The 17462-nt window shown below is 32.9% G+C and overlaps 2 protein-coding genes across 3 annotated transcripts in view; one reads left to right on the top strand and one right to left on the bottom strand.

The window, feature by feature from the left end:
• The window catches only part of LOC122629837, a 31358-nt gene extending 22376 nt beyond the window's left edge, over positions 1-8982 (top strand). For both annotated transcript variants that reach the window (XM_043813669.1, XM_043813670.1), the window contains exons 3-6: positions 6809-7045; positions 7171-8081; positions 8294-8576; positions 8666-8982. In XM_043813669.1, the coding sequence (XP_043669604.1) occupies positions 6809-7045; positions 7171-8081; positions 8294-8576; positions 8666-8856 (1622 nt within the window). In that variant the 3' untranslated portion in view covers positions 8857-8982. The remainder of the gene's footprint in view (positions 1-6808; positions 7046-7170; positions 8082-8293; positions 8577-8665) is intronic.
• A 4069-nt stretch (positions 8983-13051) lies between these two features.
• LOC122629868 (probable serine/threonine-protein kinase cdc7) lies at positions 13052-15236 on the bottom strand. Its single transcript, XM_043813715.1, has 4 exons — positions 15022-15236; positions 14150-14377; positions 13861-14065; positions 13052-13792 (listed from the first exon to the last, which is right to left on the bottom strand). The coding sequence occupies exons 1-4, from the start codon at positions 15092-15094 to the stop codon at positions 13183-13185; spliced, it is 1116 nt and encodes a 371-aa protein (XP_043669650.1). The 5' UTR covers positions 15095-15236; the 3' UTR covers positions 13052-13182.
• Between the last annotated feature and the right edge of the window lie 2226 nt (positions 15237-17462).

The following is a 17462-nucleotide window of genomic DNA, read 5'->3' as shown; positions in this document are numbered from 1 at the left end:
GATCGATCTATGGCGATAAATAAAAAATAAAAAAGAAAACAAAATTAAAATTAAACTATAGAATTTTATTGAAAACGAAAAGAGAATTATTTTCGTAGAGTCTGCGAAAAAATATTGATCTGAAAAAAAAGAAAAGAGAATTAAAAAAATTTAAAAAGACTGTGAATAATCGTAAAGTATGAATCATACTACACGTACGTCTAACACACAGACGTATAGACACACACATACGTTGAACGTTCTTCTAATAATAATAATACCGACACAATCCGATACTTCTCGAATATCTATCCATTTAAACACATTTACCACCCTGTGACTTCTCTTCATTGATTCTGTCAAAAGGGGCGGAGAAGTAGGGGTGTGAGGAGGAGATGGGCGGTAAATGCAATTCTCGAGGGTAACTCAACCCTTACTGGATTAAATGAAATCGAAGAATAAGAACAAAGCAATTTTAATTACGTTCGATTATGCTATATTATTTTGTCAGATGTATTAAATTACGTAAGGATTTGATTTACTTTGAAAAATAACTCCTGACTCGTTCATCGAGAATTTAATTAACAAGAAAATTTCTCAAGAAACATTTTTAAGATTTTTGTAATACCATTAGAAGCATGTTAAGGACACATATGCACGTACGTATATACATACATATATGTATGTACGTATATACACGTGTGTTTCATAGTAATCATTTTCAAGGATCACTTATATGTATGGAATAGCATAGCCTTAACAGAAAAAAACGATTAATGTAACGTCGTTTCTCTCTTAACACGCATACGCGTGTTTGTATGCGTAAAATGACAACAATAACAACTACGTCGATGACGACGACGATGACAAAATGTACAATACATACAATACATATTTACTATGCACTTACATATATATATTTACATATATACATATATATACATATATATACATACTTATTATGCATTTACATATATTTATATACATATATATATATATATTTATTGTCGTGTATAAACATACACAAACACGCGTACACACACACACGTTAACTTCGTATTCGATACACTAATTATGCATATGCATATCGAGATCATCAACGAAGACATTATGTAAAGGCATTTACGTATCATGCAAACATCGTTCTTTGTTGATTTACTATCTTTATCGGATAACAGATGTTACTCAAGTCAACTCGATCACTATTTTAAGATATCATCACACTCCGATCGTCTAATTTAAAAATAGAAATTAATAATAATAATCCTTTTTCTGATACATGATTAATCATTTTAATTATAATAATAATTATTATTATTACATGTTAATTAAATAATATATTTATTATCATTTTCATTATTATTATTATTATAATAATTATTATTATTATTAATTGGTCGTTGTCTTATTTAATTTTATATTTTTCTACTTTTTTCTTTAAATACATATTTTTATCCGTTTTCATCTACACGATGATTGTCCTTTAAAATTGTCATTTGAATTAAACGATCTTGAACTAATCGCGTTTACTCGAATCAAAATTAATAATACTCTTGCTACATAATTATAATTCGTTTTCATTTTTATGGAAGAATTTCTTTACAATTATTTTCCATTTAATTGTTATTTATTAGCCTGATAAATGTCCTAAAGTATCATTAGAATTAAACGATCTTGAACTAATCGTTCTAATTTAATAGAAATTAATAATTTCTTTTTTCTTCTGCAATATAATTACAATTACAATCTTTCGTTTTACAATTTATAAGAAAATTATTTTTTTTTTTTACACAAAATTTCATTAATTTTCATTAAGATTTTAGAACTTATACTAAGATGTCATTAAGATAAAGCATTATCGAATTAAATCTTAAACGATCATAATTCAACAAAAATTTTGGAAATTTTTTATCAAACAATTATCATACTAATTATTATTGAATCACTTGTCTTATCATTCAGAATTTTTTAGATTAAATATAACAGACATACATTCGTAATATTTTTTTTTTATTCATTTTTCTTTTCCTTCTTTTTTTTTTTAATTCTTTTTACTTGTCTCTTCTCCGTGCATATGAGATACCATTGATCTTGATTATATTCAAATTCGATATGCTTTAGGAAAATCTGAATGCGCTATAAATAACTTTTTATCAAGTTTATCGTATTTGTTCGTGAACACAAACGACAAACTGAGAGTGTAGTTTCTCTTAAAGCAGAATAAGCGTGTCCACCTTTCGTGCAAATTCGCACAAAGGACACTAACATCATTACAGGAAATAATGCGTCCCGCCCTGACCGTGAGGCGCACGAGTGGAATCGTTCATGGGGTGTGCACGCACCCGTGATGCACGTTAAGTAGGTGTATACGCGGCTTTGGTCTTTCTTTAGTATACTGCATATATATATATATATATATATATATATATATATATATATATTTCCGTAGAGAGCATTTACCAATACCCAGAGAAAGGTTCCCACAATCGGCGCACAATCCGAACGTACCTTAGACCTGTGTACCTGGTGGTTAAAAAACTATAATTAAGATTTAATAAAAATGTTGGATAGTTTAATAATCATATTGTTACTAATGATAACAATGATAATATTAAAAAAATATTTAAATTAAAATATAACGATTAATATATTTATAATCATGTAAAGAATGTTATAAATTTAATTGAACACATAATATGATAATAATAATAATAATAATAATAATAATAATAATAATAATAATAATAAAGTATTTTTTAATTATGATATAACAATTAATATATTTGTGTAAGAATGTTGTAAGAAGTGCGTAAGAAATGCTGTCTATTTAATTGAGTAACACGTAATAATAATAATAATGTATTCTTTAATTATCATATGACAACGAAGATATTTATAATTATGATGATATGGTAAACATATTTCTTACTATTTTTTTTTATTCTCATAATGAAGGATGAGAAAGAGAAAGAGAGAGAAAGATAGGAAGAAAGAAAGAAAGAAAATAATTATACAATCAAAGAAAGACTATTTACAGATCCTAATAAATTACAATATAACAATGAATGTAATTACAATTATAGAATCGTGTAAACAAATATTTCGTCGATCACTTTTCCATTCCGATCCAAACGAAGGAACTATTGAGAAAATCGATCGAATGATTATATAATCAAAATCCTGATATTAATACCTACAACTTGTTCATAAATTATAATTATTTACAATGGCGTAGCAATGAACGTAATCATCGTAACAGAAAAAGAAAAAAAGAAAAAGAAAAGAACGATTTTAAAACGATTTTTTTATTCTAAGAATCCAATCCACGTATTCAGATCATAAATCGAAATTATGTAACTTATAAGGATATAATTTCTTATTGAAAGAGAGAGAAAAAAAAAAGAGACGGAGATAGACACGAACGATCATAGTATGGTTTTCTTTCGAGTCACCCTGTATGCACAGGTACGGAGGTGTTCAGATACGTGTGTACGCATAGAGACGACCACGCACACATGCTTTATAACAGTCGAACGCACACGGTAAAGAGAACAGTACAAACGACGGAGTCTCTCTTTCAGTCCACGTCGAGACCGCGTACGGCGTACACACGGTTAAAGTGCTTTTCGAAATCTCTCTTTCTTCGAAGTTTTACCAACTCGAAAAAGAAAAACAAAAAAAGTATTACCGAGAGTTTTCCTCGATCGCTATTCTTTCTTTCCTTTCTTTCTTCCTTCCTTCCTTCCTTCCTTCCTTCCTTTCTTCCTTCCTACTTTCTTTCTTTTTTTCTTTCGTTGTCTTTTTTATTTTGTTTTTCTATTATTTTCAAATCTTTCGGTGGAAAAGAAAAAAAAAGTAAAAAAAAGCGGAGACACTAACGAGTACCTTCAAGTGTGTGAAATATACATACGTTCCTATCGTTGACCTCTTATATATATATATATATATATATATATATATATATATATATATAGATGGAAGCATGAAACGATCTATCGATCGGTCGATCGATGATCGTGTGAACCGTGAAAGAAGTTTCACGTTTCCACGGTCGGCACACTCGTGAGAATCCTTCTTCGTCCTTTTCTCTGCGCTTGCGCGCACCAAGAAAACACGCACGCATACACACTCGTGCAACTAACAAACCAACCAACCAATCATTCATCGAATACAATACTTCTACATAGCCAAGGATGCTAGCGTTCATCGTCGGATTCTTTTACTTTTACGCGGAGATGTTACGACTAGAGCTACAAATGATTTTAGACAGAGAGGAATATAAATTAACGAGATTCTTACACGGTTAATAGTGCCAAACAAAATTTACACTTTGAAAAAAAAGTTTTTCTTCCACCTATTTTTTACACCTCTCTAATTCATCCCTTCCTTATCCTCCCTCCTGATAGATCTTTTTTCGAAGATAATCTTCGGTCCTGCTCGCAAAAGTGAATTCCAAGAATTCTTACCCAAAGTAATCTTCTTATCGTCCATCTTACGATTTAAGGATCAACGGTAAGAGGCTGTTGCTTATCAGGATTCCAATACATATATATATATATATATGTGTGTGTATATATGTATGTATGTATTGATTGCATGTATCGATGATAACGAAACGATATAAAAATATAATGGATATTTACGAGAAAAATTTATTATAAAGACAACGTTAATGATCGACTATTATCGATCGGACATATCAAGAAAGACAAAAAAGAGAGAGAGATCAAATATTTTTCTTTTTTTTTTTTTCTTTTCTTTTTCTTCATACTCGAATTTAAAATTAGGATATACTCGAAGTTGAAATCTTAGAAAAAACGCTAACTCATCGAACAGTATTTGTTTGATCGAAGGAACTTTAAATGCAAAAAAGAAAAGAAAAATAATATGAACGATATAACTTGCGTTAAACCTGTTGTATCGTAATACGACAATGTTATCTTCTTACGTAGTAGCGATACGATTTTAATGAAATAAAAGCGTTAACGCAAGTGTGGACTCGAAGGAGAAAAAAAAAGAAAAGAAAAGAAAAGAAAAAAAGAAAATAATTTAGAAAAGGACAAAAATGAGGAAGAGAGACAGAGGAAAAAGAAAATAAAATAAAAAAAAAAAGAACAGAAAGAAAGACAGAAAATAATAAACAACAACGTGAAATCATTTTGAATTCGAAAAGAGTGAGAATCGAGTAAGTTCATCCGTCCGATCTCGAAACGAAGAAGACCTCGGCAAAACTGTGAGATATACATATGTACTATGTTATGTACATACGTCGGGGGACGAGAGAAGTGAAAGTGCATTTTGCAAGATGACCGTAACGCCGGATAACGATGCCTTCGTGTCCGGCGTCAGCGAGGACTACTCGACAGTGGACTACCATCGTTCAACGCTTATGCTAGTATCCTCTTCGTCTCTTCGTCTCTTCTCCTTCTTCTTCTTTTTCTTCTTCTTCTTCTTCTTCTTTTTCTATTTCCACTTCTACTTTTACTTCTACTTTTGCTTCTATAACTTCTACTTCTTCTTACTCTCCGTCCAATTCGAGATACATACATACATATGTCCAGAATCAAAGTTGATTATATTGAACGATACGAAGAAAGAGTAAAAATAAAAAAGAAAAAACAAAAAGCGCAAGTTAGCTAGTGAATCGTTAATTAGGTGATACCGTTTAACGTTCGGTAGTGAAGTTTATGTGCGACCGGATGAATGATCTAAACAAACGACGATGACGATCGCCAACTCGATGGATTCGATATTTTCGTAAATAAATAATTCATCGTCGAACTTTTTTCAATAGTGCGCGTCGTCAAGCTCGTATATGTAATGCTACTACAGTTCCCAAGGTCACCGACGGTCTTCCGCAACGAAGAGGAGGAAGAAGAGGAGAGAGGAGAGGAAGGGTCACGACCCTTCCCAGAAAAATTCTCCTATTATTATTGCACATTCGCAAACGTGGGAGAATATGGAGACTATTTTAAATTGTAATTATTTATTATGTCATTATTACAATTTCTTTTTTTTTTAAATCTTTTTTCTTGTTTTTTTCTTTCGTTCTTTCTTCTTTATTAGATTTAAACGAACGAATCTTTTATCGCATTATCGTCGAGAGAATCGTCACAAATTTTTACTCTCTTTCTCTCTCTCTCTCTCTCTCTCTCTCTTTCTGTGTGTGTATTTGTGTGTGTATATATATATATATATATATATATATATATATATATATATATGCGTGTGTCTGTGTGTACTTCGAGCGCTTACATACGCTTGGTTAACCGTGTACGTCGAGTGTGCGGTAAATTGTAACGGTTAAAAAAAAAAAAAAAAGAAAGAGAATAAAAGGAAAAAAGAAATTACAAAAGATATACAAAAGTTTTAACCACGAGACGATCGTGTATATCCGTAAAAAATATTACTTACATACGCTGATAATAAATAACATAAAGACCAATCGATAACGATCGATAACGATCAAGCGCGTTAGAAAACGCGTACACAGTATCCAAATAGCCTTATCGTTCTAAATAAAGTGATTTTATTCTGTCTCCCGCCCGTCAAATCTAGAGATAAGGAGTTTCCGTTTCGAGGGGAGAGTCACTTTTTTCGTCATTCGTCGAAAACTGCATTCTCTCTCTGAGTCACTCGCTTCGATATTACCAACGAGATAGTCCAACGATATATTCCTTAGATAGACGCGTTTACGTTTACAAGAATTTCAAAAATTCTAATAATCCGACCTGTTCTTTCATTTTTATTTCAAGTTTGTTTCACTTTTTCTTTCGTTTCGTTCTATTTTATTTCTTTTTTTTTATTTTTATTTTACTTTTTTTTATAGACCTTAACCTGTGGAACAAGAGCATCAGTCAACGTTGGAGAAAACTTAGGAGACGATGTTCCGTACAGGAAACATCGGAACCGCAGGAGTCGTTGATCCCAGGTGGTGGAGCTCAAGGTGTCATTCATACCGTGAGATCGACCCCGGCTAGCAGAGAGGCCTCACCGGCTGCCAAAAGTCTTCAGGATGGAAGTTCACCGAAGAAACTTTTGCAAACTAGTTCTCTCAGATTGCCAGGTGAATTGTTCTCTTTTTGTTCTTTATTGTTGTTCTTTATCTTGTCCCGTTTCTTTTTTTCCAAATACAAAAAAAAGGATTTCAATCGTTTTGAAACAAATCACGAATAAAAATTATTATACCAGGTACTACCAAAGGCATTGCGGATATTCAGAACGTACTAAGAAGCAAGTTCAGTAAGATAAATGCTGGAATTAGAAAAAGAAAGGCACTTAGCGTGACGGAGGTATTTTCGCAAAAGGACAATGCCTCGAATTTCTACGTTCCGAGTCCGTTGACTTCCTCGACGAGTCAAAGTTTCGATTCGGAACGATTCGATACGAGCGAGCCTACGTCCTTACCGCCTTATCCTTTTCACGATACCTTAGAGACCCTGGCGGAAACGAGTGTACCGAATTCACCTAATTGCAAGAGTCCTTTGGCCGATGGTTGTCCAAGTTTCGCGTATTGCGAGAATACCGGTTCTTACGATCATCAATTTCACGAACAGGATAAAAAGGACGTTTACGAGAACATGGTGTTCAATAATTCTTCGTCTACTTCCTCGACTAGGTCAAAGGTATCTCTTTATCGGAGCAATTCAGAAAGTCGAGACAATGTCAGATCTCAGGATCATTCGTACGAGAACGTACGTTATCACAGAGGACAAAAATCGGAAGTTGGGTCCCCTGGAAGTCCTTATTGCGATAGGCAAACCCTAGCAAGAAGTAATTCCGAGACAAGAGGCGATCATCATTGTTACGAGAACGTAAATTTTCAGAAAAACGGAAAGATTAGAAATCAATTGGATTCCTCCTTCGAGACGATTCATATACCTAGAGTAACGCCCAGAAAAAGAATCACGGATTTTAAGGTTGGCGGACAAGTTAGTAATTATTCGACCGATTCGAGCGCCACTTCTATCGTTGGCAAAGACGATGGACCCTCCAGTCTTGGGACCGAGAGGAGTCCTGGTAAAAAACCGACGAGGAGGTTGAACAGTCGAAGTGTGGCTAACATCCCTAGCTCCTCTGGTGCTAATTTAAAGACATGGCAAGTAAGTACTTAAGAACATGTGTATATATATATATATATATATATATATATATATATATATATATATACGTATATCTAACAGTCAAATATTTGAGGAATCAGGTAAATGAAAACACTTGAATATTTTCCAAAAGAGATCTATAATATACCTTTCCATTGTCATCAACGAACGTACGAATGATTTTCTAATTTTTTACAATTCAACTATCAAAGGGCGCTCAGGATACGGACGAAGGTCTGAACACGGACTCCGAATTGGAGGACATCGACGAGGCTGGGGAAGGTGAAGAATCAAGATTCTGTACATTACCTAGGCCTGGTAAAGGTGGTGCATCCTTTACGATATTGACAGCCAGATTTTTCAAAGGACCTGGCCACAAAGGACTCGGTTTCAGCATCGTTGGTGGTACCGATAGTCCGCGTGGAAACATGGGAATTTATGTCAAAACTGTATTCCCTAATGGCCAAGCTGCTGATCTTGGAACTGTCAAGGAAGGTACATGATAATGATATATCGACTAATCGAAATTTGCGATATTAACAATCGTTGAATCTATATATTTCTTCTTGTTTCTTTTTTTATAGGGGACGAAATTTTGTCAATAAATTCGAAACCTCTTCACGGAATGACACATGCCGAGGCTATTGCTGAATTCAAGTCCGTCAAGGCCGGAGACGTGGTACTTCATGTTGGTCGTCGTGTTAACAAGAAGAAAAGAGAATCTTTGACGTTACCTCCGGTTGGTCCATCGGCATCTCGACAACCAATCAAATGAACCAGAAATTTCCTTAAATTTTATTCTCTCCTTCTTTTATTTAAATCTCGAGATGTTTAGCGATATTAATTTCTTTTCCTCTTTTCTTTCTTCTCTTCATTTCTTTTCTTTTCCTTTTTCTTTATTCGTTTCCTTTTTTAAAATCATAGAGAAATTTTTTTCGAAGGGCATTCTTTTTCTCTTCTTTTCTTTCTCCTTTTTTTTTTTTCATTTATTACTTCTTACTTTTGTATTTTTTATCATTTCTTTTTTTCTTTTTCTTTTTCAAATCGTACAAAGAGCAATACTTTTGTATTATTATTGCTGGCAATAATAGAAATATGCCCTTGTTAACAGGACAAATATGCGTGTGTATACATATATACATATATATATATATATATATATATATATATATATATGTATATATATATTTTTTTTATTAATGGAGCAACGAGACTGCAATTTTTGCAGGTTGGAAGACTGTATGTGTGTTTTTATTAATCTTATTCGAATATGAGCTTTCTTTTTTCTTCTCTTTTCTTTTTTTCTTTTTCTTTTTTTTTTCTTCTTAAGCGCGTTCATCCAAGATTCTCGTAATTGGAACATACTCTTCATTGTTCTAAAACACTGACGCTCTCTTTCTACGTCCTCTTTGTTTTTCGTTGATTTTCTTATGAATCATTCGTTCGATTAATTCGATGATTATATTCTATGCGATATAAATGTCTCTAGATGATTCAGAATATTATTATAACGTGATTAGATTAATAATAATAATGAATGCAAAAGAGTTAGAAACTAAACTGACGAACAAAAAGAGAAAAAAAGAAGAAAAAAGAAAAAAAATTATAAAAAAAGAAACAGTAAATCAAACTATGATAAAGGCATATAATCATTTCGAAAAACATTGGTGTAACGGTCATATTTATATTCACATATATATATATATATATATATATATATATATATATATATATCGTCTATTATATTCGGAATAATTAACGAAATCAAAGTAAGTACATAAGAATCGAAAATCGAAATTTATAAAGGAACTATTTCTCTCTCTCTCTCTCTCTCTCTCTCTCTCTCTCTCTCTCTCTCTCTTTCTTTCTCTATCTCTTTCTCTGTCTCTTTATAAACAGGAAGGACCAAAAGTCATTGGATGGAACAAAAGTTTCTAATCGATAAATGTAAAAATCAATTACTCCTTTTCCAAACTTTTCAGACTTATTTTTTTATTTTTTTATATTGCAAAAATGCCAAATCCAGTGATTGTAAAAGCTACAATCCAAAGTACGAGTCTTGAAAGTCTTGAAAAGTAGTAATTGATTGTTAAAAAATCGTGCAAGAACTTTTGACCTTAAAACCTATGATCTTTCCCTTGGACCATCCTATATTTTTTATCTAGTATATGTATAGCTCTACTACACATATATATATATATATAAACAAACACACACACAAACATATCTTCCGGATCAATAAGATAGTAAACGTTCTCGATCGTTCTCAGGGCAATCGTAAAGATCTTGAAAAAAAAAAAAAAAGAAACCACACTTCGACGCGAAGTTTCAATGAGTGAAACGAAACTTTATCTTTTCGAATTATGCGAAAGAAAAAAAAATGAAATGTTCGATTTGTCGATCCTGTAAAATAATTAACAGACTGTAGTTTATCCTTTTATATTTCTTTTATTTTTCTTTTTTTTTTTTTTTTCTTACTCATAAGGAAAGACATCGAAGAGATCGATTTTTCTTTTTTTTTTTTTTATATTACGTATTAAAAAGATTCGCGAAGAGATTATTATTTTTCGATGACGTTTTTTTGGAGGCGACGGAAGTGATGAACGGAAAAAGAAAAGGAAAAGAAAAAAAAAACAGAAAAAAAAAACAAAAAAAATCCGCCACCTCAAAAAAAAAAAAAGAAAAAGGAAAAGACATAAAAAAAAAAATAAAGCAATTTTTTTCTAATTATAGCACAGCGTTTCCCCCTACGAGAGCCTGATCGAAACAAGACAGAGTGCGTATTATCTCGTTCCAATAAGAAACGCTTGCAAATCAAACTCACGCAACATATTATACATATGTATATGCAATAACTCTATTGAATTTATTTTCTAACGGTTAGATTACGCAAAGATCGCCCAAAGATGAAACCCAAAAAATATTTTTATTACGAATGGAAATAATATGAAAAGAGAGAAGAAAATAGCGTATAAAAGAATGAAAGAAAAAGAAATGAACAAAAAAATATCTCTATATATATATATATGTATATATATATATATTTATATTATATATATATATATGTATATGTATATATATATATATATACATATAGTATATTATATATGAAATATATTTTAATGCTGATCGAACGAGACACGTTTATTTTAAGACGAAATGTTGTTAGTATCTAGTCCACTTGTAATTATTCCGTTTCGAAATCTCTTCTTTTTTATATGCATATATATATATATATATAATTATGGTGTGTATATATACATATATAATTACAATATATATGTAAAATATATATATATAATATATAGAATATATATAATATATATATATGTAATTATATATTTCTTATATACATATACTTTCCAAGAAGTGTAATAGCATAATCGATCGAATATCGTTTATAGGATTAAGGCGTCACCATTGAGAAAAAAATAAAAAAGAAAAAAAAAAGGAGAAAACTAATTTTTCATGAAAACATTATTTTCGTGAAAGTTCTCGTGTGCTTTGTGATTCGATAACGGGCGTTAGTTGTAATTAGTAAGTACATGTACTTCGTTTTTAGCAATATGTACAATTTATTCGTCCTACCTTTCTTTTTTCTTTTCCTCACTATTTATAGACGACGATTATAATAATACAAAAGCGAGGGAGGAAATAAAGGTTAGAGATATTGCATTGTCTTCCGAATAAAAAAAAAAAAAAAAGAGAAAAAAAATAGAAAAAGAAAGCAAAAAAAGAAAGAAAGAAAAGAACAAGACGATCCTTTTAAAATAAAATTATTGATAGATCGTTCTTTCAACATACCAATAATAATCAAACAATAGAAAGTCTATATATATATATATATATATATATATATATATATATAAATGTATGTATATATACGTGTGTATATACATATATGTATATACGCATAAAAAATTTTTATTTACTTTTTCATATCCCACGTTCGACTTATTTTTACAGTGCGAGAACCGGAGGTGGGTTTTGTGACAGAAATAAGGATATATCATATATATATATATAAAAGATATTCAATCAGATCTACTATGTGTGAACGAAAAAAGAAAAAAAAAAAGAAAAGAAAAAAATAAATAAAAAGAGAAAAAAAATGAACAAACGAAAGGAACTCAATCGAGTGTTATAATCTAATAATATTCGTACGAGTATGATAAAACGTTATATTGTATTTTCTACTTAACAAATGGTGTCAAAAGAAATAAATAATTCATAATAAAAATAAAAATATACACACAGCGATGATCTAAGAAATATTCCCCTAGTCGTATCACGTGTTCGTTCTGTGTATGTGCATATGTATGTATGATGTATATATGTATATATGTATATATGTATATGTGTATAAAGTCGAAAAAGAAAGTTGCTTTATCGTCACGTTTCACTCGAGGGACACTTTTCACGCATTTAATCGTCACATATATACATATGTGCGTATATATGTGAATGTATGTATATATATATATATATATATGTATGTATGTGTGTGTATATGTATGTATACATATAAGATCGATAAAAAATCGTTTCGAATACGAAAGCAAAAAGAGAATCAGCGTGATCACAATTGAAAAGAGAGATCATACCAACAGAGCTGGGCGGCACAGCGTCGTCTCAACACGTGACACTTGTAGAATAAGAAAAAGTTTAACAATAATGATCGCTTAAAGAACGATTTTAATCCACATTAAGAAAGAAATTATTTCTGAGACGGTAACTTTACCGGGTGATCGTAGATCTCAATGGATCTACGATAAGAAAACGCACGATATATTGTGCAACTACTTTCTACGAAATCTAGCATCTATTCCTAAATAGCATGACTCGATTAAGATCGGCATGATTTTCGGATTACTACGGTTTTCTTATCGGGGATTATAAATGGAAGAAAAAAAAAGAAAAAAAAAAAGAAGAATAGAAGAAGAAAAAAAAAAGAGAAACCAAAAAAATAAAACCACCCACTTGTTTTCTCATCGACCAGCCCTGAAAAGAACTAGCACAGTTTAACAACATAAATGCGCTAGTTTAACTCTACCCAAGCCATTCGACGACTTCCTCGAATCGAACACGAGAAAGACTTTTTTCAAATCTCGTTGACGTGTTGATGAATACTATAGGCTCTACCGCCTCGCCTTGATTCCTTTGGTACGGTCAAACGTTGATAGGAATCGTCGATCGTATCGATTTCTGCTTTTTTCTCTATTGCACCCTTTTCCAATATAGGCAAACCGATCGGGCTGGAATAAACGAAGGTCGTTTGAGCACCATTTGCCAGTCCGATTTTCGCAGATTCCTTCAAAACGTTATCCTGAGCGCTGAGGAGTTGTTTAAATCGTTCGTCATTCTTATCAGACTGAATGTCCATCATATTCCGAGCCGTTCTTGTCTGTAGGTCACTACTTTCTATTTGACGTTGCTGTTGCGGTTGTTGTTGTTGCTGCTGCTGTTGTTGTTGTTGTTGCTGCTGCTGTTGTTGTTGTTGTTGTTGTTGTTGTTGTTGAGGTTGTTCTTCTTGTACTTGATTCTTATTAGTGAAATTCAATCTTGGATTCAAGTTCAAGCCTAACCATTGAGAAAACAGAGCGAGTCCGTGTTCAGCGCTTGCTGACACAGCAGCGATCAACTCGTCCGTGTTGATGCCATCGTCCTCCTCGTCATCCGTGCTATCCGTACTCTCAGTCGTTTCGGTGATACTGATAAGACGTCAAAATTAATGATCGAGATAATTATGTTCAATCGACAATCACATTGAATCACTTACGCGGACACCTCTATTTGCCGCACCGTCTGATCAAAATTAAAACAGCCCATATGATAGGTAGCCTGCGGTGAACCCAATAATGCCGGCTCGATCACCAAACAACCGTCGTGACCATGTTCAGCCGATTTAACCGATGTGAATTTTGCACAAATCTGCGCCAAGTCCGATAGGAGATTCATGCAAGTTGGTTTATTAACTGCGTCAACTGTTCAAAACATATTAATCGAATTCAACTTTACGATTAATCAAGTTGTGTTTCTTATTAAAAACACAAGAGATAGATACTTGCCGATCTTTATCGTCGCATTGTGTACAGGATTATCGCCGTAGCTCAAGTTCAAGGATACGTTTTGTTCCTTGTACCTGATATTAACACAAACAGGACCACCGAGATCCATTGTCACTGTTAAATTCAGGTCGACGCAGCAAAGACAGCCGGAAGTCTGACAGAGACATTTCGATTGGGCTTGAGTTGATCTCGCTTCGGAATCCGATAAGTCCCAAGAGAGTAGAGTCTCTGTGAAAAAAAAAATGCACGCAAATATGCGTGTGTATGTATGCACGCGTGTATGTACGTATACAAGTTTATATAGCAAAAAAATATATATATACGAAAAAAAGTATGTATAATAAAAATCGAACGAAACGTTTCAAACACCGATATCGATCATCGTGAAACATCTTCGAACGACTTTCGATCTATTAGCGATCGAGAATGCATCGATCCGATTTTAAATATCGATTTTAAATATTAATTTTTATTCCAAACCTATCCGAGTTTTCTCGAGCTTACGCATATAACATGAAAATATGTCGAATAGATATGATAATAAGTGTGCCACCACACGGCGAGAATTTCTATCGTCGTTACTTTCATATATTACTGGGACGAAACCTGAAAACGTTCACGTTTTCTCGAACATCGACCTTAAGCAAAAAATGTTTCGAATTATTCTAACATGAATGATATATATATATATATATATATATATATATATATATATAAATGATATTACGATTGCAAATAAGAATTATATACATACATATATATATGTATATATACACACATATATATATATATATTTTTAATCACTTTACTACGCGGAACATGTGAGATAAGAAAAAAGAAAACGGAAAATAAATCCGAGCTGTGATTCTCACCGAACAATCCGGCTGACGAGACAACGGCGAAGCTGATGAAGATTAGGAAGATCGTGGACCTGAGCGTAGCCATGTTGGAGAAACCAAAAAGAGGATAGGAATATCGAAATTATATTTGGAGAACCGATCGATAACAGATTTAATCGAATGACAACAATGACAATGACAGTGACAATGACAACGACGATGACAACAACGACGACGACGACGACGACGATGACGACGACGACGACGACGAAGAGACGGCACGCTTGCGCGATACGCGAGGCTCTACTGGCTCGTCAGCGAGCGTCGAAGGATAAAGCTTCGTTCTTTGCAGAGCAGAGAAAGAGAGAGAAAAAGAGTGAGAGAGAAAGAGAAAGAGAGAAAGAGAGAGAAAGAGAAAGAAAGAGAAAGAAAGAGACAAAGAAATAAAAGATGGCAAACCACGAAAGATCCTGTCAAGCAAGGAAGTAGCTTTAAATCTGGTGGCAAGGGCAGTCAATGCCGTTCAATGATCAACAACCGATCGTTGGTCCCCGTCTAAAAATCGGCAAACAGGATTGGTTGAGAAGACTCGGAGGATGTAGAAGTGGCTCGCCATTGGCCGTGGCAAAGAACCTCATCTGGGTGACCGGGTGACCTCCTTCCGTTCTTCGAACAGCGGGAGGAGAACTCTGACTCTTCGTCGAGCTCTTGTCTCCTCTTTGGATATCGAACGAAAAGTATTTACTTTTACTTCGATCAGAAAGAGATAAAGAAATAGACAGAGAGAAAGAGAGAGAAAGAAAATCGAGGCGCCGTTTCGAACGGAAATTATAACGGAATTATTTTACTTTCGCCATGTCTCGGCTCCTCGTTCGATGCTCGTAATCTTTTAGTTCTTTTTTCTTTTTTTCTCTCTCTCTTTTTTTTTTTTATATCGAAAATAAAAAGAGGGAGAAAAAAATAATCTCTCCGTTTGAGTTTGATAAGAAGTTTGATACTTATTTTCTTTTTTTTTTTTTTTTCTTTTTTCTCTCTCTCCTTTTTTTTCCTAATTTTTCTTCTTTTTTTTTTGTGTATTTGTTCTCGTTGCTTTTGCTTTCTTTTATCCTGTCAAATAAAATGCACATCAAATTTCATTTCTCGATGATTCATTTATTAATGTCAATTCGTTAACCTTGTCTTGTAAATTAGAGAGGCAGAAGGGGAACGTAAGGTATGTTTTTAAAAATAAACAATATCCCTGGGACAACGGATTGTCAGTTCTTCAGGTGGTTAACGGCCAAGAATTGTGCGCCATGGCCGAACAATTATTAGCCAAGGTGAACCACTACCGACAACTACTTTCTTCGACCTACTAACCGGAGAAAGGCCCAAAACACGATTCTGTGGATTCGTTTGTTGAATTCTTTCTCGAAACTCGCGTACCGTTCTTCTTCCTATTAACTGATATTTTTTTCTCTCTCTCTCTCTATCTATCTCTCATCGATCTTTCATCGATCTGTTATCGATCTCCGATTAACTTCTTTACTTCCCTTACGTACCTCATTTGGTTCTTCAAAAATAACAGATCGTTCGATTACGTTCCAATATTTTAAGCACAACAGCCAAGAAAAAAGTAGTTTCGAGGAGGTCGACGACACCGAGCTATCAAAATACATCATGATCTTGATCGACGTTTACGGTAATCTATTCTTTCTGTCAGTCATTATTTATTCAGTATACGGACATCCTTTACGATTTGCATTGACATGTGCAACACGTTCCTTCTTGAACAAAACGTGCAACGTGTTTGCCCATCATCTTTTACAATGCTGCGTTCTATTTATTTATCGTTTGCAAGTCACATTGCGGCCAACTGTCCATAGATCATTTCTATTAGAATCCAATTTTTCTAGATCGCATATTATGGATTTTCACTTCGGTTTACCGATCTACTGGGTGAAACAAAAGTCTCTTAATCATTATTAAAAGTCAAGTTTCTTTTCTCAGATTTTACGTGCTAATTTCTTCTTTTTTTTTTTTTTTCTTCGTAAAACTATAGAAATATTTCGTCGACCTTACGATTTATTGTTCGGTTTGTACAAAAAAAAAAAAAAAAACGTATCTATAAATGTGAACGACTTAAAATTGCGTACGATATTCTCTTCTAGATTTTACGTTCTTAGCATACGTTTTTAGGTAAGTAGGTATACACTTTTATCCAACTGGCAAACAAGCAAACAAAAAAAAAGAAGAAGAAGAAGAAGAAGTAGAAGCTCGTTCTCGTAATTGCGAGGGTAAAAGCTAGACACATTCGACGAATAAAAAAGCTAACACCTGTTACTATCGTCCACGTTGCGTAGTCTTTTTCCAACCGATATAATTTTATGGCGATAGTAGATATTGAAAAGTGGGACTACCTCGTTAGAATTTGTGCCGTCGATGGACATATAAAATATTTTATTTGAAATTATTTCCTCGAATGTGTTCCTAGA

The sequence above is a fragment of the Vespula pensylvanica genome, chromosome 6 (assembly GCF_014466175.1).
Source record: "Vespula pensylvanica isolate Volc-1 chromosome 6, ASM1446617v1, whole genome shotgun sequence".
Lineage (NCBI taxonomy): Eukaryota > Metazoa > Arthropoda > Insecta > Hymenoptera > Vespidae > Vespula > Vespula pensylvanica.
Note: the sequence above shows the minus strand (reverse complement) of the source record. Positions and strands in the feature narration are given on the sequence as shown.